Source organism: Dendrobates tinctorius, unplaced genomic scaffold, assembly GCF_039654945.1.
Source record: "Dendrobates tinctorius isolate UK_male_01 unplaced genomic scaffold, ASM3965494v1 ptg000029l, whole genome shotgun sequence".
Taxonomy (NCBI): Eukaryota; Metazoa; Chordata; class Amphibia; order Anura; family Dendrobatidae; genus Dendrobates; species Dendrobates tinctorius.
This window is the reverse complement of record NW_027361697.1, coordinates 22392846-22419409: the sequence shown is the minus strand read 5'-3', so window position 1 is coordinate 22419409 and position 26564 is coordinate 22392846. Positions and strand designations below refer to the sequence as shown.

Here is a 26564-nt window from a genome sequence, read left to right as displayed (position 1 = left end):
CGGCGACCGCAAAAAAAAAAAAGCCGCGATTTTACATTTAATTTCTCTCTCCTCTGATGTGATCGCACATCAGAGGAGAGAGACATAAGGTCCCCAATCCCCCCCCGGTACCTCTCCGTGGCCCTCCGTCCCCTCCCGGTGGTCCCACGTCCCGCCGGTGTCCTCCGATGGGCGCCGCCATCTTGAAAATGCCATGCGCAGTGCGCCCGCCGGAAATCTGCCGGCTCCGGCTGGCAGATTCCATTCATTATGTTGATCACTATGATAAACGATCATAGTGATCAAAATAAAAAAAATAGTACATAACCCCCCCCCCCCCCGTTTATCACCCCCTTATATAGGCAAATATAATGAAATATAGAATTTTTATTTTTTTTTTTCAGTTTTCCATTAGGGTTAGGGTTAGGGGTAGGGTTAGGGTTGGGCTAGGGTTAGGGTTGGGTTAGGGTTGGGCTAGGGTTAGGGTTGGGCTAGCGTTAGGGTTAGGGTTGGGCTAGGGTTAGGGTTGGGCTAGGGTTAGGGTTGGGCTAGGGTTAGGGTTGGGCTAGGGTTAGGGTTGGGCTAGGGTTAGGGTTGGGGTTGGGCTAGGGTTAGGGTTGGGCTAGGGTTGGGCTAGGGTTAGGGTTGGGCTAGGGTTCGGCTAGGGTTAGGGCTCGGGTCACGGCTAGGGTTAGAATTAGGGTTAGGGCGAACTAGGATTAGGGTTAGGATTAGGGGTTAGGGTTGGAGCAAGAATTGAGGGGTTTCCACTATTTACCAACTTTGGGGGTCTAAAAATTGGGGTCTAAAAAATCACTTTTGTGGAAATAAAAAAGGTTTTTTATTTTCACGGCTCTGCGTTTATAAACTTTTGTGAAGCGCTTGGGTGTTCAAAGTGCTCAGCACACATCTAGATAAGTTCCTTAGGGGGTCTAATTTCCAAAATGGTCACTTGTGGGGGGTTTCCACTGTTTAGGCCCATCAGGGGCTCTGCAAACGCAACATGATGCCCGCAGACCATTCCATTAAAGTCTGCATTCCAAAATGGCACTCCTTCCCTTCCGAGCTCTCCCATGCGCCCAAACAGTGGTTCCCCCCCACATATGGGGTATCGGCGTACTCAGGACAAATCGCACAACAACTGTGCGGGTATGATTTCTCCTGTTACCCTTGTAAAAATAAAAATTTGGGGCGAAAAGATCATTCTTGTGGAAAAAAAATAGATTTCTTATTTTCACGGCTCTACGTTATAAACTTCTGTGAAGCACTTGAAGGTTCAAAGTGCTCACCACACATCTAGATAAGTTCCTTAATGGGTCTAGTTTCCAAAATGGGGTCACTTGTTGGAGTTTTCCACTAGGCACATTAAGGGCTCTCCGAACGCAACATGGCATCCGATCTCAATTCCAGCCAATTCTGCGTTGAAAAAGTCAAACGGCGCTCCATCCCTTGCGAGATCTGCCGTGTGCTGAAAAAGTGGTTTACCCCCACATATGGGGTATCGGCGTATTCAGGAGAAGTTGTACAATAAATTTTGTGGTTGATTTTCTCTTTTAACACTTGTGAAAATAAAAAAAAAATTGGTTCTGGGGGTGTGTGGTCTGGATCGCTTGTGGGGAGGACGTGCTTTGCTGTAGCTCCCGCTGCCAGCCACAAAGTGAGCCCTTTTCGGACACCAACGAGGGTGTCTGTGTGCCCCCCAGAGAGAGTTGGGCTTGGAGAAGGTGGTGGAGGATGGCGAGGAGGGAACCGCGGCTCTCTGTGAAGAGAGCGGTTGCGGGGAACGGGCCTTGGCACCAGAGGCGGTCAGGCGCCATCTTTGCTGCTTCTTCCTGAGGTGGGCCGGTCAGCAGTCTGCGGAGAGCCGTTGGAGGTGGTGGAGGGCCGTGGCCTATGCTGGAGGAGAGATCACTGACTAGCAAGGAATGGAAGGAGAAGATTAGCTTACCGGAGGAGAGGGAGGTGAGCTGGTCGCAAGTGCCTGGCTGGTGAACAGAGGGTGGCCGCAGTGCTGGGTGCTCCTGGTGCATTGCCTAGGGAATCCGAGACGGTCGCTCCTGCTGCATACAGCGACTGGGGGTTTGGGGGTACCGCTCCCCCCTTTCAGAGATGCTAAGACCGGCCAAATTTTATACCACAGCAGTGTGAGACTTTATATATAGTGCGCCACATCAGGGCACGGATACCGCCTTATTCACTCATGCCAGCGCTCCACCTTTCAAGACGCATGGGGTTGTCTTCATCTATGAACATGCTTTAGGAGGCTTTCCCTGAATGCACGAGGAGTGATTCAAATGCACGCTTTAATTCAGCATTATGGTTAAATCTAATAAAGAGCGTGCAAAACCGCTGGCTACTAGTGTACATCAGGGCAGGCAAAGCGAAATGGAGAAATTTCTGAAAAGTAAACCTGGGTCGGCTAGGCCCACACCAAAAAAGCTGCATGCAAATGCTGAGGTGGAGGAACAGGTCGAGGACTCGGACTCAAGTGATGTCTCAGGCAGCGATATTACCCATTCAGACTCTGGGAAGTTCTCTAGATCAGTATTCAAAAAAACTTCTGGCCCAAGCATTAAAGCCTTTGGTTACGGAGATATTTGGTATGAGAGCAGATTTGTCACACATTGGTAATAGAGTGGAGTCCCTTGAATCATCTCAGTCCTCTCTCATTAGCCACTCCAATGCCATGAGAGATCATTTGGACTACCACAGAACACAGCTTAATAACTCTCTTCTGGCCTTAGAAGACCAAGAGAATAGGAGTCGCAGAAAAAATATAAGGATCAAAGGCTTGCCTGAAAGTGTCTCTGCAGAAATACTAGAAAAATCCACGAAAGAAATCTTTGCCCTCCTAATTCCGCAAGAAAAATGCGACCAAATTGTAATAGGGTCCATAGATCGCTCAGACCCAGGCCTAAACCTTCTGAACCCCCGAGGGATGTGATCTGTGGCTTGTTGAGCTAAGTGGACACCAATATTATTTTGTCTGCCTCAAGGGACGTTAAAAATCTCACCTATGAAGGATCTGCTATCCAACTTTACCAGGACATTGCGCCGTCGACTCTTGCAAAGAGAAGAATTCTAAGACCCTTATTGGAAATACTACACTCGCGTAAAATTCTCTATAAATAGCTATTTCCGTTTGGAGTATCGGTAAATGGGGATGGCAAACAAATAACAGTGAGGAGTCCCGAAGATTTAAACAAAATATGGGACACTTTTGACATTGCTCCTATTGATATTCCTTCATGGTTACCTTTAGATATGGATCTTCGCACGCCTCCTCCTATCAATGCTTATACAGGAGGTTAGGGGGATTGGGCCTCAGTGAAGAGACGCATGCCCCCTAAACGAGGGAAATCTGGGGCAAGGAAAGAGATGACCCCCTGATTTCTGTTGTACTTGGTCTAGCCGTATTTTCTTGCATATGGAACCGGAAATTTCTGTATAACCCTGCAATGTTTTAGATCACTTTGGTTTGCCTTGATTGGCATCTACTAATGTGTTGCTGTTTTCATTTAACTGCCTTATAAGCTGACATATATCACTCGTGTGTTGGGGATGTAATTCCCTGCTCTGTCATGGGGGGTATGTTTGACCCCCTACTCCTGCCGCAGGCAGGTAGTTGGTTGTTATCTATCTGTTACTGTTACTTTACCTTGTATTTTGTATTTTTTTGTAGCCCGTCGGCATAGGGCACTTTATCATTTATTTTTTCTTTTGCTCCATCTATTTTACTATGGGTGATAAGGAAAATGTTGCCACTATAGTAGTGGCTTCATACAATGTAAAAGGCTTTCGCTCCCCGTGTAAGAGAAGTCAGGTATTGAACCTTCTACATACAAAAAAGGCTAGTGTGGTCTTCCTACAGGAGACACATTTTAAAGTGGGGAGAGTACCGGATATGTCTAGATCCCGTTACCAGACCTGGTATCATAGTACGGGTGGGTCGGCGTCTAGAGGAGTGAGTATTGCTTTTAAAAAGTATGTTCCTTTTGTCTTGCATGATTGCCTCTCAGATTCCGAAGGAAGGTATATTATGCTAAAGGGCCTTATTGCCAATACTAAAGTTACTCTATGTAACCTATACGCCCCAAACAGGAATCAGATTGGATGGCTGTGCAAAACAATGAATACCTTAAAACTATTTACTGAGGATTTGTTGCTGATGGGGGGAGATTTTAACGTATCACTCAATCCATCCCTGGATACTTCCACGGGCAAGTCGACCCTTTCTCAAAGGGCACTGAGAAAATTACACCTTTCTTTCCAAGAACTACACTTGATAGACCCCTGGAGGACACTCTTTCCTTCGGGTAGAGACTACACTTTTTATTCCCATCCGTGTGGTAGCTATCATAGAATTGATTATCTATTGACACAAACAACTAATCTCTCATTAGTTAAAAATGCGATTATAGACACTATCTCTCTATCGGACCATGCTCCTATTTTCCTTGACATAGGTATAGTAACCCTTCCGCGGCCAGCCAAGTCATGGTCACTTAATGAGACATTATTAGATTCAGATTCCCACATTACGAAACTGACTGGCACGCTCAAATTCTTTTTTCAGACAAATTTACACTCTGGCCCGCCTATACCTGTGGTGTGGGAATCACATAAAGCGGTAATGAGGGGAGAATTTATAGCTTTGAGTTCCCATCTCAAAAAAAGAACAAAACAGGTTGTGTCTATTTTGCACCAAATTAATTCCTTGGAAAGATTGCACAAGAGATCTCAAGTAAATAAGATACAAACTGAACTGACGGACCTAAGGAATTCGCTAAAAAATCTTTTAAATATCCAATCGGCCAAAACCTATATGAGATGCAAACAGAGGTTCTATCTCCACGGCAATAAAAGTAGTAAGCTTATGTCTTCACTGCTTAAAAAGCAGCAGGACAAGACGTTTATTAGGCAACTCAAAGCTCTGGATGGCTCTTCAATTTTCGAGACCGCTGACATTGCCGAGGAGTTTAGATCCTTTTATGACAGTTTATATAATTTAAGCATACCAGATAGCATGCAAGACCCAATAACAGCTATAGAAAAAATCAAAGAGTTCCTGATTCCACTAAATCTACCTAAAATAACCCCGGAAGGCCCAAGCTTTATTAACTGCTCCGGTTACCCCTAAGGAAATTTTGGACACCCTCTCCACCATTCCAAATGGAAAGGCCCCAGGCCCGGATGGACTCCCCATTATATACTATAAAAAGTTCATAAAATCATTCTTACCCCATTTGGTGACCTTGTTTAATTCTTATTTGAAGGGCCAGCTTCCCCCTAAGCAATCCCTGGAGGCATATATTGCGGTTCTCCCGAAGGAGGGTAAGGATCCCAGTTTGTGCACCAGCTACAGACCAATCTCATTGCTTAATGCTGACATAAAACTGTGGGCTAAAATACTAGCGGGCAGAATAAACAACTTTTTACCCAAATTAATTCATGAGGATCAAGCGGGCTTTGTGAGGGGTAGGGAAGGGAAAGATAACTCCACTAGGGCCATACAGTCTAGAATGTTTGCCAAGTCCCGGCGGGTCCCCTTGGTACTTTTGTCAACGGATGCCGAGAAGGCTTTTGACAGAGTGTGCTGTAGATTTATGGAACAGATATTGATTAAATTTGGCTTCCCTCCTCAATATATAACAGCAGTTCTCTCTCTCTACTCTCAACCGACGGCCAGGGTCAGGATAAATGGCACCCTATCAAACAGTTTTGAGATTCACAACGGGACTAGGCAGGGATGCCCTCTGTCCCCATCCTTGTTCATTTTAGTCATAGAAACTTTGATACAAAGCATCAGACAAGAACAACGCATAGAGGGGTTGTCGGGTCCGGGGACACTTAAAACACTAGCTTTCGCAGACGATCTGCTTTTCCTCATATCCAACCCGTCTCAGGCATTCCCGATCATCCTCCAAATTTTTCAACAGTTTGGCTCCCTTTCCAATTTTAAAATTAATCTAACCAAATCTGAAGCATTGAATATTACTCTCCCTCATTCTCAACTTTCCACTATTCGTACACAGACTCCCTTCTCTTGGGCTAACAGCTCTATTAAATATTTAGGAATATTCATAACTAGGGACCCCACTAACCTATTTCAAAGTAATTTCATCCCCTTAATGAAAAAAGTTACCAACCTGATGCATAAATATAACCTACCCACTTTATCCTGGATGGGTCGCATCAATGTGTTTAAGGCATACATCATGCCTATTATTTTGTATGCCATGAATATGGTACCGATTCAGATACCCCTGACCTTTTTCGGGTCATTAAAGTCACTAATAGGAAAATTTATCTGGAAATCTAAACCGGCTAGGTTGCCTTATAGGCTTCTTACTTATCCAGTCTCCTCTGGTGGATTGGGAGTCCCAGACCCCCTTTTATATTATAAAGCAATCCACCTTAGCAGATGGTTAAAGGTGGTGTCTTGCGCTGAAGGTGGGGAGGGATCTTGTGTTGACCTGGCTTTACTGGGCCCGAGGGGTTTGCCTTATCTCTGGACTAGGGCTAAACCACCGGTCGCTCTTAGACTAGACGAGATAACTTCTACTACATTACGTATCAAAAGATTGATGTTGGGGGAACTACCGGAGGACACTTTTCCCTCGACGTTAACGCCGATTGGCTCAATACCTTATCTAATAGATTTTGATTTTCAAGATCCTTATAATCTATGGTCTACCCTCCCTAGAGATACACTGAATAGCTTTTATGGTAATAAAATATTACAGGGAGGAGTTTGGCCAGCAAGTGCAATGATTCAACCAACTAATTTTCTTCAGAGCCAACACATTCGACGTACGCTTCTGCAGTTTAGGAAGAAATTCCCGACCAAATCCAATTGGTCCTGGCTAGATATTATGGTCAAACTTCCGCCTCCACGGCTAAAAATCTTATCTCGTATTTACTCACACCTGATCTCTCCGGGAGTACATTTTAAGCCCTCATTTATTTACTCCTGGGAAATGGAACTTAACACTACGTTCACAGAGAAACAAGTATCTAGACTGCTGTCTAGTGCACGGGGATTCTCTAGGTGTGTACTTTTGCAGGAAAATTCTTATAAAATATTGACCAGGTGGCATTGGACACCAGCGAAGCTCTTTCAGATGGGTCTTGCTGATAATGATGCTTGTTGGAGATGCCTCAACTCTGGAGGACATCACACACACATATTCTGGGATTGTCCCAAACTGAGACATTTTTGGGACGGTGTTGAGCTAGTTCTTAAGAAATTGCAACTAATAAAGTCTAGTCTCGGGGCTACGGAGGTTCTCCTTTCGTGCCCGTCAAAGGATTTCTTACCAAAGAAGCATGGTCTACTCCCACTGATGCTAAGCCCTGCAAAACAGCTGATAGCTGTACACTGGAAAGATGCTGCCCCCCCCACATTGGAGGAGTGGCATGTTAAGATAAATCAGATTTCTCGCCTGGAGGATCTGTCTAGCTGGGAGATCTTTAAACATAAATCTTATGTGTCGACCTGGGCCCCGTGGGCTGGATATCTGGGGGATGATCCTCTGGGTGAGAAATCTAATACCACATGAAGTCTTACTTGGACCTGATGGCCTTTTATACTAGGGTAGCTGGTTACACGGTTGCTTACAGAACAGCCCATCTACTCTATTTTCATAAATACACCCATCAACTGCTAGTGTTCATGCCGACGACTACTTTTTGTTGATGTTATCGTTATTGTTCAATATTATGTATCCCTCTTTACCCTTCCCTTCTTTCTTTTTCCCTTTCCCCACTCACTTTTCCCTCCCCCCTTTTCCCTCCCTTTCACCTTGGACCGACTCCTAAACAATACTTCGCCAATTGTACTTGTAAAATGGTGTTGTGTCTTTTGGTGTGGTTTAAATTTGAAAATAAAGAATTTAAAAAAAAAAAAAAAATTGGTTCTGAAGTAAATTTTTTGCAAAAGATAGTTAAATGTTAATTTTTTCCTTCCACATTGCTTTAGTTCCTGTGAAGCACTTAAAGGGTTAATAAACTTCTTGAATGTGGTTTTGAGCACCTTGAGGGGTCTAGTGTTTAGAATGGTGACACTTTTGGGTATTTTCTGTCATGTACACCCCTCAAAATGACTTTAAATATGATGTGGTCCCTAAAAAAAAATGGTTTTGTAAATTTTGTTGTAAAAATGAGAAATCGCTGGTCAACTTTTAACCCTTATAACTTCCTAACAAAAAAAAATTTGCTTCCAAAATTGTGCTGATGTAAAGTAGACATGTGGGAAATGTTATTTATTAATAAATTTGTTTGACACATCTCTCTGATTTAAGGGCATAAAAATTTAAAGTTTTAAAATTGCAAAATTTTCTAAATTTTCGCCATATTTCTGTTTTTTTCATAAATATACACAAGACTTATCGAAGAAATTTTACCACTATCATGAAGTACAATATGTCACGAAAAAACAGTCTTAGAATCAGCGGGATCCATTAAAGCGTTCCAGAGTTATAACCTCATTAGGGACAGTGGTCAGAATTGTAAAAATTGGCCCGGTCATTAAGCTGCAAACTGGCTCTGTCGCTAAGAGGTTAAAATCAAAGTCCTAATTTTAGTTGTTGATGTGTTAGAAAAAGACTTATCCAGATATGACTTCAGGTAGATTCCCTCTTTAAAAATATTTCTGTCCCTATTTCTGTAATATTTCTGTTCACTATTCCAATTTGCTCCACATTACAGCCTGACTGCCCTTTCGGAAGACGTTTTTGTTTTGACATGTCATAGTGATAGAAGTTTTTATTAGTGGAGGTAAATTCGTCAACCTTTGTTTGTGCACCCTGACATTGCATCTTTGTATAAAAGATGCAGGCCTGGGATAAAGTGCAGAGAGCATTCCCCAGATGCTCCTGTCCTGCGCAAAAAGCGGTAGAGGATGGAGCATACTTGACGTGTCTCAAGACTACATTTCCCTTAGAACATTTGCTTTTCCAAACTCGACTAATCAACATAACGCTATGTATGGAGTCATTCATATACCAGACTCTTTCAGTCACAGTTTATTTTATTGCTACCTGACTGCAGAAAATTTAATAACGTAATTCACTTTGTTGGCTTTCATTGAAGAGCTGTAAGACTCATTCACATCTGTTTTTCATATGTTCTCTGCGTGACAGACTGAATCAGTGGAAAATACAGTGCAGAGAAATGAAGACGTTCGATACGGTACCTGTACTCTGACACTGCTCAGTAAATGCTGCATGGCGCAAAAGATGACTTTAGATGTGATGTAGCTTGACATGGCTATTGTTTATGGAGTAGGTGTTTTGTTTTTTTTTTGTAAATCAGATTTTCTCATGACCATTCGTGGAGTGTCTAACTGGAGGGTTTTTATAACTTGTTGATAGAACATGGTAAAACAGTGATTGATTAGGGGCCAGTTGCTGAGATCACCAACTGTCTTGAGGACAGACCAGTTTTAAGGCCCCGTCACACTAAGCGATATTGCTAGCAATATCACTATAACGTCACTGGTTTTGTGACGCAGCAGCGATATCGCTATGTGTGATACTTACCTCCGACCGGCTCCCCCGCTGATTATCGCGTGAGAACGGCCTGGGTCGTTTCTCGTCGGGCGCTTCCTGCTGTGGAGACGAGCGACGCGTGGAGCCGGGCAGGATGACGTCTTCATCGCCTCGTCTGACAGGTAAGTAGCGACCCCCGACCGCTGCTATGTCGCTGGTGAGATCTGCCTGTGGGGCAGCTCACTAGCGACCACTTAGCGATGCACCAGCGATCCTGACCGCATCATATCGTTGTCGGGATCGCTGGTGCATCGCTAAGTGTGACGGTACCTTTAGTCCTGGTCACCAATGAAGAGCAGACTAAAGTTCTGCTTGTGATGTTAATAATTTAGTTTTTTTTACCCTCTTAAGGACTGAGCCACTTTGTACGTTAAGAAAGTTATCTAGTACCCTAATGCATTTCATTTTTTATTAATTTTATCTAGCTATTATGTGCCAGTAAATGCATCCATACCCTTATTATACTTTATATATTTTATATATACCTTTTATCATGCAGATAGCATCACTTGGAGTCTGTCAGCTGCAGCTCTGATGTTTACATCAATCCTTCCTGTTCGCAAACTTACTGTGTTCTATTGCATTGCAGTGGTCTATGTAAATACTTATGTCCCCCCCAAAAAATGAGAAAAGTATTCAAGCAGTGATACCTTTATTGGCTAACCAGAGAAATTATGTTTGCAAGCTTTCAGGTCTCAAAAGGCCCCTTCATCAGGCTAATATTACAAGTGAATTACTGAAGCGATGGCAACATTTAAATAGGAATTACACAAGCACATGAGGTAATGCTTGCTAGAGATAGGCCTAGGAATGGGAAGCAAAATGTCACCACAGTATGCTAAACGGTTTATGGCCAAACTAGAACAAGACTTTTTGGCATCCTGCACTATCAAACCTCTAGCATACTTCCGCTACATTGATGACCTACTAATCTGGACAGGCTCAAAGGAGGATCTGCTTACCTTCCACAAAAACTTCAACAAGTTCCACCCAACCAACAAGCTCACCCTCAACTTTTCAAAGTCCCAAATTCATTTTCTAGACACGACCGTATACATCTGGTTAGCCAATAAAGATATCACTCCTTGAATACTTTTCTCATTTTTTTTCGGACATAAATATTTACATCGATTTTATTTTTTTTTTTTTCCCCCCCTGGCTAACATGGTACCACAATATTATGTTGTATTGTACATCATTGCAGTGGTCTAAAATCCAGCACTTGTCATGCCGCCTCCATTCTCCACCCAAACTCCTTCCTCCTTCTTTTACTCTGATAACATGCACCCCATTGTGTGTTATGCAAATTTCGGTACTTTTCAGGTATCCATGCCAGTATTCTAAAGTAATATCCTTCCACACAGATTAGATTACCAAACCCCTTTGCTTGTGAAATGCAGATCACAGTACTTCACTAGCAAAGGTGTCAGCCCCTGCTCTATTGCTGAATTCCACTACCTGAGACAGAGTAATTGTGTCTTCAGGAAGCATGCTCTGGCAAGCTGTCATTCAATCCAAAACCTTCACCAGTGGGGGCAAACTTATGGCACGCGTGCCAGAGAGGGCATACAGATCTCTCCCTGTGGGCACGCACGCCATCGACTCACAACTAGTGCCTGTAGGGGGAGCTCTGCGCCGGGGTTGGGGTAGCAGAGCAGTCCGGCAGTGCAGCGCACAGTGTACACCAGGGGCACTGCTATGTACTTTGATTCGGGACCTGTGCCCTGAATCAGAAATACGCTGCTTCAAATCTCCTGGTCTGCATGTTCTATTTTAAATAAAGTGTATTTTGCTGTAACGTACTGTCTGTGTCTCAGTGTACTCAGGCATACACGCAGCATTAACTTCTTTAGCCCAGCATGGTCTGGAACCAGATTCTCTGTCTGCTTGGCTCCTCCTCCCACTTAGTACAGTCTCCCGATTTCAGCCTGTGCAAAAAATCTGCACACACAGGGCTGGGATCTCCACTCATCTCCTGCAATTTCTCTTGATTACGCCGATACCCCATAGTGGGGGAAAACTAATGTTTGGGTGCACGGCAGGGCTTGGAAGGGAAGGAGCGTCAATTGACTTTTGGAGCGCAAATTTGGCTGGAATCATTAGCGGGTGCCATGTCGCATTTGGAGAGCCCCAGATGTGCCTAAACAGTGGAAACCCCCCAAAAGTGACCCCATTTCGGAAACTAGATCCTTCAAGAAATATATCTAGATGTATGATGAGCACCTTGAACCCCCAGGTGTTTCACAGATGTTTATATGGTAGAACCTCACATAAATTTATACCATTGGGAGGTGAAGAAAAAATAAGATTTTACTCCCAAAATGCTACTTTAATTAGAACCTCTCAGTTTTACAATTTCTCCTGATTGCACCAATACCATACATGTAATCTGGAACTACTTTTCAAGCACAGTGCAAATCTCAAAAAGGAAAGGAGCGTCATATAGTACAGATTTTACTGTTGTGGTTTGTGGGTGCCATGACCCACTGGAAGAGCCCCTGAGGTGCCAGACACTCCCCTCCCCCATAAGTAACCCCATTTTACACCTCTTCACTGCAGCGCTAGATGAATTAATTGATCATATTGACACCATGGGTGTGTCATCGAATTTTATACCAGCAGTGAAGAAAAAACAATTAAATTTTTACCACAAAAAAATTGTTTTAGCCTCAGAATATTACATTTTCCAACCGGGAAATGGGTAAAAATAGCACCAAAATTTGTCCCACATTTTTTTGCTGAACGTGGAAATATCCCATATGTGGCTATACAATACTGCTTAGCCTCGCATTGAGACTGGGAAGGGACAGAGGGCTATTTGCCTCTTGGTGTTCTGATTTTCCTAGAATAGTTTGTGGACTCCATATACAGAGCCCCCAAGTGCTAGAATAGCAGAATCCCCCTTCACGTCACCCAATTTTGGAAATTATACCCCTGCCAAACATGTAGTTTGGCACACTGAGGCTCAGAAGGGAAGGGGGCATTTGGATTTGAGAGTACAGAATTCGCTGAATTTCTTTTGGGATGTGAGGAGCCATACCTCTTCTCCAGAGCCTTTATGCTACCATAAGTCCCTTTTCTCCACTGAAGATGACAGACCTGAGTGGGAATTGTTTTTTTTTTTTTATTACCGGTAAGGTGAAGCTTTTGTTGGGAACATTCTACATAACATTTTGAATCTTGACTGCCACATTTTTTTCTGGACAAGCACAAGCATTTGATTTACTATTACGTATAGATTGAAGTACTCCGTTGGTAATGTAGTGCAGGACATGCTGGTCTTTTCTGTGCCTTGCAGTTTTACATTTTCTTGCAATGTTTGTTTAATGGGATTCCTAGCCACTAGAGCCCTTCATATTGGAGGTATTTTATTTTATGTTCATTTTTGTTTGAGATACCCTTTGTATATTAAAAATTGCAATTAACTTTTTATAAAATAATTCCTTTTGTGTGCTTATTCTAGCCAACTTTTCTCTTAGTCAAACAGATACTTAGTGACAGATGGAATTTTTTTATGTTATTACTTAGCACATGATGTACAGTTGTGCTCAAAAGTTTACATTCCCAGGCAGAATTTGCTTTCTTGGCCGTTTTTCAGAGAATATGAATGATAACACCCAAAATTGTTCTCCACTCATGGTTAGTGGTTGGGTGAAGCCATTTATTGTCAAATTACCATGTCTTCTCTTTTTTATCATAATGACAACCCAAAACATCCAAATGACTCTGATCAAAGTTCACATACACCATTTCTTAATACCGTGTATTGCCCCCTCTAAGATCAATGACAAGCTTGAAGCCTTTTGTGGTAGTTGTGGATGAGGCTCTTTATTTTCTCAGATGGTAAAGCTGCCCACTCTTCTTGGCAAAAAGCCTCCAGTTCCTGTAAATTCCTAGGCTGTCTAGCATGAACTGCACGCTTGAGATCTCACCAGAGTGGCGCAATGATATTGAGGTCAAGAGCCTGAGATGGCCACTCCAGAACCTTCACTTTGTTCTGCTGTAGTCAATGAGAGGTCGACTTGGCCTTGTGTTTTGGATTGTTGTCATGTTGAAACATCCATGTGCATCCTATGCGCAGCTTCGGGGCTGATTATTGCAAATTTGCCTCCAGTATTTGCTGATAACGTGCTGCATTCATCTTTCCTTCAACTTTGACCAAGTTTCCTGTGCCTTTTGGAGCTCACACTTCCCCAGAACATCAGCGATCCACCTCTGTGCTTTACAGTAGGAATGGTGTTCCTTTCATCATAGGCCTTGTTGCCCTCTCTCCAAATGTAACGTTTATGGTTGTGACCAAAAAGTTCAATTTTTGGTCTCATCACTCCAAATTACCTTGTTCCAGAAGTTTTGAGGCTTGTCTGTGCTGTTTTGTGTATTGTAGGCGAGATACTTTGTGGCATTTGCGCAGTAATAGCTCTCTTCTGGAGACTCGACCATGCAGCCTCTTGCTATAGTATCTTTTGGCTTGCAATTTATTATGATGTGTAGAATTGCATAGGTTTGATTTGTTCTCTGAAGACCCTGCCACTTGTGACCTTTTCTGGAAGTTGAGGTCCTGTTTGCAAAAGTTATTCCCAATGATTTGGTATATATGGTATGTGCGGTCTTACAGCTTAAAGGGAACCTGTTGGCAGAATTGTGCTGAGTAACCTACACACAATATCAGGTTGGCACCGTTCTACTGATTAAAATGATACCTGGGTTGATGAAATCTGTCTTGTGGTTGTTGTTTAATCTCTATTTGTAGTTTTCAGTTAATGAGATTCTCATTAAGGCCGGTTTCACACTTGCGTTTGGTAGAGTGCGTAGGGCTGCATACTTCCTCCCTTAAGCTCCGCCTACTTATGCACGACTTCCTTTAAGCTTCTCCTAGTTCCGCATGTGTCCTGCGTACCTATCTTACATATTGCATTTCTGTGCGGTCGGCGGGCACGTCAAAACGACGCATGCGGACGCATCCACATACAACGCATGTCCCTGCATACCCAATGTTAGATAGGTACGCAGGACACATGCGGAAGTAGGCGGAGCTTAAGGGAAGAAATGTAAGTAGGCGGCGCTTAAGGGAGGTAGTACGCAGCCTTGCGCACTCTATCCAAACACAAGTGTGAACTTAGCCTAACAGGGGCGGCCTGTGGGGGGGGATGTTTGTGGATGGGGCTATATGTGGTACTCTGCTTAGTTATTCATACTGATGGCTTCTGACAGGCCTTTGATTCCTCACTGATCTGCCACCTATTTTACATACTGTATATCTTATTGTTTGGGAAAAAAATAAAAATAAAATGACATTCATCATGCCGGCATCCGCGCTGTAGCATGATCGGATCTATAATATCCATATATTCATTTTATTTAGTGATATAGTTTAGTTAGTGATATCTTCCTCAAAATGGCGCCAAGCCACACCTGCAAAGTAGCATAATTCGGAATGCAATGGATGCTACTGTGCAGGCGCGGACAGCGCCATCTTGGTGGAGACAATTTTTTTTTTTTTCCTCTAGCAAAATGACGGTGGCGCCTGCGCAGTAGCATCTATTGCGTTCCGAACTATGCTACTTTGCTGGCGCCATTTTGAAGACTTTTTTTTCAATCACTAAATAAAATAAATATATAGATATTATAGATCCGATCCTGCGCAGTTGCGGCCGCCTGCATGATGAATTTAATTTAATTTTTTTTCCAAACAATAGGACATACAGTATCAGGTCAGTGAGGGATCAGTGACCTGTGTGGTGTAGTAACCACTATGTCTGCTAGGGGGCGCTGTGTGGAGGTTCCAAGGGAGAGGATGAGTGGCAGAATCCGGAAGGATGGTTGTGTATCTCAAAGGGGGTGGCTTTGAGATGGAGACTTAGTTATGCGTATTGATCATCAATGATATTGCTGAGGTGTTATTTCAAGGTATAAGGGAGAAGTCTCTAGGTAACTTGGGAGTTGGGTGGGCCAGTTACCTACAAACCCACCCAGGAGTGTGTCTGAAAACGCCTGTAGTAAAAGACTATGTGAGGGTGTGAAGGACCTGTGATGAGGTCATAGTCATGTGATCCGGTGGGTGTGGCTATAGACCATATAATGTGGCCAGGGTAGGTCACATGTGGTGAATGCAGGGACCTGGTTGGTCCAGAGCGGAAGGTCCTGTGCGCAGGACTGTCTCCTGGCTAACAGCCTGTGTGTGGCTGTGTGTGTAATGGCTGCCAGAGCTTGAGAGTTCGCTGGAGGGATATGGACGTCTGCTGCCTGAATAAAGGAACCATGTGGAGACCCTGACGTGGGTGAGATAACTTGGGGCTAGGAACCCTGCACATTGAATACTGCACAGCTTATGTGACTATAGGACATTGCTAACATGGACGCTATGCTGATTGTGCTGTTAAGTGGACTTTCTGTTGCTGTCCTGGTTTATGAGGATTAATAAACCGAAAGGACTGTGTTATGGTTGATGGTTTTTTGTTCGCTGCAAGCGAGAATCCCCTAAGTAAATGACAGCGCTACCTCACACCTGTCATACAGATGAATATGTAAACCAAGCACCACATAAAGATCCCCCCTCCACACAGGCCGTCCCGGAACACTAGCATATCATTAACTGAAAACTACAAATAAAGATTCAACAACAACCACAAGACAGATTTCATCAACCAAGGTATCAATGTAGTCAGCATAACGGTGCCGACCTGACAGTGTGTGTAGGTTACTAAGCACAATCCGTTGTTTTGTTTGTTTCATTTTTATTTCATAACTTAATAGTACACATGAAAATTAGCAACTGTGTAATATATCTTCTCAGAGAAATCATCTGTTTCCTTTCTTCTCCTGGACTGATTTTTCACTTTTAATTCATGGGTAAAATATGCATTCACTGAAGACCGTTGTTCACATCACTAAGGTACATGACAGCTGGTGCTTTGAAAGTTCTACGGAGATGGAAGGAAGAGAAATGAGCTAGAGGCAGACATATATTTTGCTGTAAGTTCCATAGATTTTTAAGAGCACCAACCGTCCTTTGTCTCCGTGTTGGGAAAATCTGTTTTCCCATACTTTACCAGTGTACAGAGAATGTTGAAAATGATCAGTTCAGGTGGTGAAAGAAGCAGATTTCTCTGATAAGAAATATTTTAAGGCTATGTGCCCACGTTGCGTGTTAAAACGCACACTGAAAACCGGACTCCTTCCCAGAAATCACGCAGTTTTTTTCCCCGCGCGATCTCACCGCGATTTTACAGCGATTCTGTTCACGATTTTGCCGCGATTTTCTCAAGCACATTCCAAGCGATTTGAAGCATCGCTTGGAAAGTGATTGACAGATTGGTCACACTCGTCAAACATAGTGTTTGACAAGTGTGAGCAGCTTTTTACTATTGAGGCCGCCTATGTGGCCTCAATAGTAAAAGATAAAATGTTAAAAATGATAAAAAAAATAAAAAATCGGGGTATATTTACCATCCGACGTCCCGCGCTGCCATCCCGGGCCTCAGTGTTCCCAGTATTGCCTTGCGAGACCTGTGATGACGTTGGTCTCGCGTTACTATAACGATCTCGCGAGACCACGTCATCACAGGACCTTGCCGCAAGGTATTACTGGGAACGCTTAGGCCGGGAATGCAGCGCGGGACGTCGGAAGGTAAATATACCCCATTTTTTTTTATTTTTTATTCTTTTTTTTTTACAGGGGTATGGTGCCCAGGGCCTGGAGGACAGTCTCCTCTCCTCCACACCGTGGGTACCAACCGCACATGAGACTCTTAACTTCCCGCATGGTGGGCATAGCCACATGCGGGAAGTAAGCGATTCTCATGCATTCCTATGGGTGCGGAATCGCTGCAATTCTTTGCGATTCCGCACAAAAGAATGATCATGCTGCGATTTTTTTCCGCGATGTGATTCCGCCGCGGAAAAAAGCGCAGCATCAGTACAGCATGTGCGGAATACCATAGGAATGCATGGGGTGCGTTCTGTACATGATTTTTAAACGTTTTCGCGCCGAAAATCGTGGCAAAAACGCTTAAAAATCGCATCGTGGGCACACAGCCTTAAGTTACTTTTTTGTATACTAATTTTAAATTAATAAATGAAAGTGTAAACAATGGTTACTTTTTAACACTATAATTGGCATTGATTATGCTATTAAGCTGTCATTTGGTTATATCCCTTGCATTGTTTCTTACCAGTCCTTCACCTCCCTGTATTCAAGATACCTTCTTCTATAGTTATACACACTCCAAAATCATTGGATTCCATATGAATCTGCATATGAATTACATGTGGTTGCAAGACCCACCTTTTATCATACCAGATTTTTGTCTTGTTAATGAGAAAGATATGTTTGTGTTCTTCAAAGCATCAAGCTACTAGAAATGTTAATGAACACGCAGATTCTTATGGCTATTTCTGTAAACGTTTTTGTAAATTCTTTAGAAACTAAACATATTATATTGTTGCCGAGCGTGTCAAACTCTTTAAGGCTATGTTCACAAGTTGCGTTTTTGCAGCGTTTTTAGAAGCAAATTTTAAGATGTGTTTTAAGCTGCTTACAAAAAGCAGTTTTTGTGTATTTTTTTTCTGAGGGTACATTTGTCTCTTGAGCATGCTGATAAAGTTTAGTGCATAAAAAAAATTAATCTGATTCAACGTCGTCATGTTTTGCACGAAAAATGCAGCAAAACCTGATACCTGGGTTTTTTACACCATTCATGCTTTCAATGGCTGAAAGATACTGAAAGAAAGGACATGCTGCAGTTTGCAAAAGTGCCGCTCTTTGTCAAAACTGTCAGCAAAAAAAGGAGCGTGCATGAGACTTTGCTGGCACTATGAAACGCAGTTGAAAATTTGCATTAAAAAACCACTGCAAAAACAGAACATGTGAACGAAGCCTTAAAGGGAATCTGACAGCAGGTTTTTGCCATGTAATCTGAAGACAGCACTTTCTTGCACTTGGCTTTGACAAAACTTTGATATAATCATATGCAGATTACATGTGGTTTTGATGCATTTCTAGTGCAGAGATGAATGAAAAACGCATGTGCATTTCTTATGTGTGGATTTTCTGTATTTTATGATTTTTATGAATCCCGTCCACTTTGCAGTAACTGTAAAACACTGCATTGTTAACGGAGTGGAAATATCGGCTTTAAAATCTCTTTGTGGGCACACAGCCTATTGATGACCTGACACCAGGTCAAAAGTGTCCATTTTTTTGGGGTCATATTTTATTGCTCATGCTCCCCTGAGTATTTATTTTTTAATCTTCCATATGGCCCCAGAGATGTGATCCTTTTTATTTAGTGCTTGTTTTTATGGTATTTAGAGTGATGGCGTGGCTCACAGATCCTCTGGGGCGTGTCTTTAGGCTGTTCTGCATTATTAGTCTATTAACCATGCCCCCTCTGTAAAAATTCAAAACAAATGTCACCTTATTAGCTTTTTTTTAAAAAAAATCTTTGGAAGCATATGGTGGATTAGAAAAAATCCTAAATGGAATAAAAGTGAATAAAATAAGAGCAGAAACTGTCCATATTTGACCTGGTATCATGTCTTCAAAGTGCTGGCTCCTGCCCAATTAGTAGAGAGGCCAAGCTGGCCTACAGAGTGAGGACAGGTCTTCTGTAAGTGCACGTTTTCCTTTCCGTCTCCCCATAATGTAGAACCTGTATCTCTGTTCATTCTACTACATCGTGACTGCAGCTGAGGCTGGTTTCACATTTGCATCTGTGCCCAGCATTTGATCTGCATAGATCCGCATGCGTTATGCGTACATATATTTAACATGGTGTACCCAGGGATATGCGTTCGCTTGCGGATACATACGCATGCGTTGTTTCGCGGTCTGCGGCAGTGTCCGGCAAACACAACATGTTGCATTTTTTTGAGGCGTCAAAAATCTGTCACACATATGCAGGCATGCGCGTGCGGATGAGTGCGTACAAAAACCCTGCATTACTGTCTATGGGAACGCATGCGTAAGCATGCGTTTGATACACATTAGTTATTCAAAATACATGCAGAAATCCCATGAGACACGCCCATTTTTGTCTGTCATATCAAACGCATGCGCATAAACAACGCAAGCGCATGCAAAAACGTATACAAATGCATGCACACGCAGCATTTTTTTTCCGTCACGCGTAAGATGATGCGCATAAAAACGCTGCGTAAACATACATTTTGCATGCGTTTGTGCGTGCTTATGTAGAGGATACGCTGCTGACTCAAACGCTAATGTGAACCTAGCCTTAGTGATAGAATGCTTCATCTCTTCTTGCATGTGGCCTTATTTGTGTTCTGCAGTCCAGGGTTGATGGTTTTCCTGCCTATGTTGTTTAAAATCTAACATTTGTGGTAAAAATAATTTTTTTTTTTAACATTTTCTATTAAATCATACGATTTTCTACCTATTTGCACAAATTTTGGAAAAACACTGTTACCACAATTTTTTGAAATTGTCCAGCATGCGCTTTCGGAACTGTTCATAACATTGTTTTTTTATTTGCAGGATTATTATCAAATTATAAAGAATCCAATGGATTTGAGTACAATACGGAAAAGACTGGAGTATAATTATTACCCGAAGGCTCTGGACTGCATTCAGGATTTCAATACCATGTTCACAAATTGCTTTATTTATAATAAGGTAAAGCCATCGTATAGCTCGTGGCCATTCGGAGCCTGTGGGCGCTGGTTCTTGGTGTGGCAGAATGAGGCTGAACCGTATGAAATGTCAGATTTTTTTTTTTTTTTTTTCAAATGCTTTTACATTATGAAGTACTTATTCACACATGCAATGTATTACAGCCAGGGGATGATATCGTTCTAATGGCTCAAGAGCTGGAAAAAGTGTTCATGCAGAAAATTGCTGAAATGCCCCATGAAGAAATTGAATTGTCTGTTGTTGGAAACAGAAGTGTGAAAAGGAAGATGCCAACATCATCTGAAGGAGGTATCTACCCAAAGCGATGCCTTCATCTCTGGTCCTGGACGTCTTAGTTTGTGTAATAGCTGCAGTTTAAAGGGGTTTTCTCATCTTTTTGAATTATTCGTTCCCAAGCCTACCTGCTTATTGCTGGGGGGCAGGCGGTGTTCTCCTGACTAACATATCGAACCATCATCATGGTTGTACACTGGCTCTCTGACAGCTTCTGCGCCATTGGAGGAATGCAGGGGGACTGAAGCCGGCCAGATGTAGCGATGCTGCCATCTTCAGAGCAGCTCTTATAAGCACTGCACTTCTTACTTAGGAGACCGGACACTGCTGATGGACTGCAGCAGTAGATTGTATCCTAGGTATCGATTAGTAAGCAGTAAAATTAAAAATTCCTCTGTTCTTATTTTTGCAATTTTACCCATTTTAAGATGATGCAACAACCCCCTTAATCCTTCTGTTGGAGAACACTTCTTAGTCTCTTAGTAATTTAAACACTACTAGTGATGAGCGAGTATACTCGTTACTCGAGATTTCCCGAGCATGCTCGGGTGATCTCCGAGTATTTGGATGTGCTCGGAGATGTAGTATCTGTCGCCGTAGCTGCATGATTTGCAGCTGCTAGCCGGCCTGAATACATAGGGGATTGTTTTTTAGTTAGGAATTCCCCACATGTATTCAGACTGTCCAGCAGCCGCAAATCATGCAGCTACGGCGACAGAAAATAAATCTCCGAGCACATCCAAATACTAAGAGACTGCCCGAGCATGCTCGGGAAATCTCGAGTAGCGAGCATACTCGCTCATCACTAAACACTACAACTGGTATTGCTCAGCTGTCTTTTTATCTTTAGAATCTACCATCAGGTATACAACATATACTGAAGATCCTCTGCCCCAGTACTTCTTCACACCTGGTATAAAGCACCTCAAAAATTTACTGTACTCATGTAGCATATTAAACATTTTCAAAGGGCCAGGGCTCAGCCAAAATGGCGCTTTCTTTGAAAAACAGTGCCACACTTGTCCACAGGCTGTGTGCAGAATTGCAGCTTGACGTTAATTTATTGTTGCAAAGATGCATTACCAGACACAACCTATGGACAGGTGTGGCATGTTTTTTTATTTTTATTTAATCTTTTACAAGCACTTTTAAGGTATATTTACATAAAGTGAAATCACATGAGATTTTCCATCCTGATATAAAATCTGATAAAAGAATCAATGAGACACTGGTGCTAGACTCGATAAAAAATACCCAGCTGCCTGGTTTGGTGAACAACTACCACCTGTTGCATGAAAAGTGTATATAAAATTTAGAAGGTCCGGACGGCGTTCAGATAAGATCCCTAGTAGATAATCGCATAAATTGTTCAGTAGATGAATGTACGAAATGTCATTCGTGCATAGTTTAAATGTTAAAATGTTGAACGAGACAAACTATAGGAGAAGTTTTTTTACCTGCTGATGTTGCTGCATAGACGATGCATGAAGTTCGCTTCCTCTAGTCCTTGGGAGCAGTGAGAGTGCCGTAATGCACTAGTCCTGCTGCTGTCACTATATGGAAGGTACGTAAGGTTTGCTGTCTCTAATCCTGAGAGCAATGGGAAAAGGTGCCATGGTGCACAGATCCTGTTGTTGGATAACGAGGGACCACAAGGTATCCAGCTGGTCCAGGAGGTGAGTATTTGTCTGGAGTTACTGAGACTATCAATGTGCAGCCCCGGCCAGTGGCGTGCGCTGAGGGATCGCTGCATGTCGACACGTTCGATAGTACAGCGCTAACGGATTGTGGAGAGTGACGTCACTCAAGTACTGAATAAGTCAGACTGGTTAGAGGAGCAATATTCAACGCGTTTCAAAAGCTGCGGCTTTCTTGATTCCTGATGAACTGCCAGAGCAACGTTGCCTATAGCTTTTCGTACAATCATCTAATGTACTACTTAACAGTGTGGTGATTATTGTAAATCAAATCTATTACTTGCATTCACCTGTGAGTGCGGCTGTTTTAGTTCTATTAAAGCTTTGGATTTTAATCCATGAAGGTGTAGTGTGTTACTAACGGTAATGTTTGATACTGTGATCCCAACTCTCTTCAGGTCATTGACTAAGTCCTCTGTGTCGTTCTGGGCTGATTCATGACCTTTCTGAGAATCCTCCGTACCACACGAGGCGAGATCTTGCATGGAGCCCCAGACTGTATAATGTAAATTCTAAAATATTACCTCCTTATTTCAGAGTCTAAAGAGGACATGGAGCGTACTTCTGTTCCAATAAAAAAAGTGACTTGTCAGAAAATGCACAGAAGTCCATTTCCGCTGCCAATTATTGCAATGATGCCTCAGAGAGCTACCCTTGTTCCTTTATCCATCGTTCGGCCTACAAAGACTGCACCCACCAGCCCTGTATCCAAAGTAAGCTTAGGCTTGTGATTTTACATTTTCCTGAAATATCACATTATTGGTAATTTGTTACATTACCAAATAAATTTAACAGACATAGAGAGGGATTTCATCAAACACATTAAAAAATGTCAAAGGTTCCACAGATTTTTGCACAACCTGTAGCTGTGAACATTTTTTTAACTTTTACTGTTTTTACGCCATGATTCTGAAAAGTTGATAGAGCTTAGATGGAGGAGTCTAGAGCAGCATAATAGATTTATTATGATTTAAGTCAGAAAGTAGCATAAATTATAACAGAAATATACTCCATCTCATGATCATTGTACATTTCTGTACTCTGGTGCATGGTCTACTAGTAGATGCTTCAAATTCTTTGAGGCATGCCCTTATTGGCATATCTTACTCCAATTAAATTTTCATCCAGACTGGCCTATAAAATGCAAGTTTTTATGAATGCTCCCGTTTGTCTTTACATGTCTGAGCTTCTTTGTCTTAGGCCTGTTTCACACATCCGTTTGTCTCCATCAGTCAAAATCCGCCGTTTTGCAAAAAAAACAGATCTGCCATTTTTCTTGGCGGATCCGTTTTTTTTCCCATTGACTTGCATTATCGGCGGTTCTTGACGGATGGTCATCCGTTGGATCCGTTATTTTTACGGATCCGCCAAAATTTTGGCGTCCGCTGACATGACAGGACGGACAATGAAACGTTTAGGCTGGCCGGATCCGCATTTGTCACTGCGCATGCCCGGAAGCATTGCCTTTGCCGGAAATTTAACCCTAAATCCCGTTCTGGCAGCTGAAAAAAATTCTTCCTCTCCTCTCCTCTCCGGGCACGGGTTCCTTTTAAATTTCGGTAACCTGTGGAAGCGCCTTTGCAGTTCGAAACGATCGTCGTTGCTATCTCCTTTTTGCACCTGTTCTCCCACTGATATGCTTTTACAATAAAGCTTTGACTACACTACCCGGTGAGTGCCGCTCTTCTCTACTATTTTTTGCTATGTGGATTAACTTATTTTCCATGAATGTGCACCTAAGGGTAAAACAATTGTATTGCCGGCTGAGCTCTTTTATAAACGTATGATGGTTCGGATGTGTGGACTATTGTGATGGTGCTCGCCTTCTACTTCTGGACTTTGTATCCTTTAAATTTCTGCCATCCCCGGATCCGTCAAAGCAACGGTCCGGTAGCACACGTTGCTTTCAAAACAGTTGCGGATCCGTGTCCCGCCATTTTTGCAGATTGCAGCTGATGTAAAAAACGTATGTGTGAAACAGGCCTTAACTGACAGATCTGTATCATAAGCATATACAGTATATACAGCTCTGGCAAAAACTAAGAGACCACTTTCAAATGTTCAGTTTGTCTGATTTTTCTCTATAGGTATATTTTTGAGTAAAATGTAAATTGTTCTTTTAGTATACAAACTTCTGACAAAGTATCCGAATTTCCAAGCAATACATTTTTTTTCTGAAAAGCAGAAATGGTCAAAATAAAAAAAAAAAACAGTGCTTTCAGACCTCAGATAATGCAAAGAAAACAAGTTCATAATCATTTAGAAACAACAATACTAATGTTTTAATTCAGGAAGAGTTCAGAAATCAATATTTTGTGGAATAACCATGATTTTTAAAAACAGCTTTCATGCGTCTTGGCGTGCTTGCCACCAGTCTGACACTGCTTCTGGCGCAAAAATTTAAGCAGTTCTTCTTTGTTTGATGGCTTGTGACTATCCATCATCCTCTTGATTACATTCCAGAGGTTTTCAATGGGGTTCAAGTCTGGAGAATGGGCTGCCCATGACAGGGTTTTGATGTGGTGATCTCAATTTTTGCCAGCGCTGTATGTGAGCTGCTGGAGAAGGGCGGTGATTGTCCCAAGAAGATTTAGCTCTTCTCCTGAAGCCTGAGGCTGTTGAGCACAAAGGATTTGGCTCAATCAGTGGATAAGGTTTATTTCTTCTTCTATCACAGTCCTTCTCCTCAGCTTATGGAGTTGCTTGTGCTTTTCCAGTGCTGTGTCTCTTCAGACTGCAGCTCATCCAGACACATGAGTATGACTTTCTGCTGTTTGAATTATGTGATATGGCCAATTTTTCTACATTCTTTGAGAACTCCCTTTGATGACCGATCTTGTGAAAAGATGGGCAATTCCATGAAACTAAATTGCATTTACTTAAATGTACGGTACTTTTTTAGGCAAAGAAAGGCATTAAGAGGAAGGCAGATACTACAACTCCTGCTGTGTCTCTTATATCAACTTCCTGTGAATCCTCTTCTTCTGTATCTGCACCACGACAAATACAAATGCCAACAAGTCCTGAAAAACCACAAGCTGACACTTCGGTCCGAGACTCTCCACATCAAATTCACGCAATTATTTCGAAACCACTATCTGAACAGCTGAAACATTGCCACAATATATTGAACGAGATGATGTCTCAAAAACATGCAAGCTCTGCCTGGCCTTTCTATAAGCCTGACCACTCTGCATGCCTTAACTTGCCAGGCTTCAGTGAAATGCTGAATTGTCCCATGGATCTGAGAACCATCAGAGTAAGTATTTGCAGGATTCAGTGTGCTTCTAAACTATCTGAGAAATGTTTGAAGGAAAAGATAATTCGCTGTTTTGGGCTGCGCTAACCAAAATGATTATACTTGATTCAATTTATAAAGAAGTGGGGTTTTTTTTTTATACAACACGTTTCCACACCACACTTGTGTCTTTCTCAAATGTAAAAAAACTAATTGGTAATTTTTTCTTGTTGCACTATGTGCAGTGTCTCAGAGCTACAACATGGTTTTACTGCTATCTATAGCCAAATAGTCAAAAGTTTAGAGTGAAAAAAATCAATGGAACTCAATTGCCTCCTCTATGAAAAGCAAGACTCTTTGGTGCACATAGTAACCAATCAAAACTTAAAGAGGTGGTCCGGTACCTAAAATATCCTTTCTAGATATCCATCTTTACACGCAAACTTCTTTTGTAATTATCTTCATTATAAAATGCTCCTCACTTTTCCCTCTCTAGCTAATCTTTTAAATGTCTTTTTTACTTCAGTTTCTGTGGCATTTCATTTAGAGAGGAGTTTCAAACAAAATGTTACAGGAGGCTGTTGCTGCACTCGCTCTTTGCAGCAGCATCTATCGCCCCTCTTGGAACAGGAGGTCATCCAGGGGTGGCCCTGCAGTTACTTAAAACAGTTTCTTGTATTGCTGCCCTCTGAAGATGTCCTGGATCCTTGGATCAGGGGGCAGTGCTAGTGTTGCTCACTGCTTCTATCACCACTCCCTGCTGACAAATCGTTTAAGTTTAGCCTGCACACGTACTCTCATACCTAATCTTACTTAAGAGTACAGAGAGAAACAACTGCATGCTGGGCTGTAATGTTGCTGAGGAAATCATACAATGCCTGGTGAGTACTGTGCACAGGTGTCAGGAACACCGCACTACACTCGCTCACTGAGCCAGTGCGCATGTCCTGAGTACAAAAAACCGTGCTCAAAGATACCTGTGGAGCAGGGCAGCAGCGGTGACAATGCGTGCTTCAAACTATCAGGACCTGAAGCATGTGACTGCTGGGGGCGTGGCCTAAGCTCCACAGAGCTAGGAGCTGCAAGGAAACTCCTAGAAAGGTAACTACGGGACAAGTTACCAAGGGGCATAGACGGGCGGAAACCACATCAAGCCAGGGTCAATGCACGAGATA

The 26564-nt window shown here is 42.5% G+C and overlaps 1 protein-coding gene across 8 annotated transcripts in view; it reads left to right on the top strand.

Annotated features, from left to right (window-relative positions):
• The window catches only part of BRDT (bromodomain testis associated), a 176026-nt gene that overhangs the window by 49486 nt on the left and 99976 nt on the right, over positions 1–26564 (top strand). For 7 of the 8 annotated variants that reach the window (XM_073571465.1, XM_073571469.1, XM_073571470.1 and 4 more), the window contains exons 3-6: positions 20026–20163; positions 20325–20469; positions 22689–22864; positions 25054–25410. In XM_073571465.1, the coding sequence (XP_073427566.1) occupies positions 20026–20163; positions 20325–20469; positions 22689–22864; positions 25054–25410 (816 nt within the window). Of the gene's footprint in view, positions 1–15681; positions 15809–20025; positions 20164–20324; positions 20470–22688; positions 22865–25053; positions 25411–26564 lie in introns of those variants that run through there. The other variant, XM_073571471.1, reaches the window with a different exon arrangement.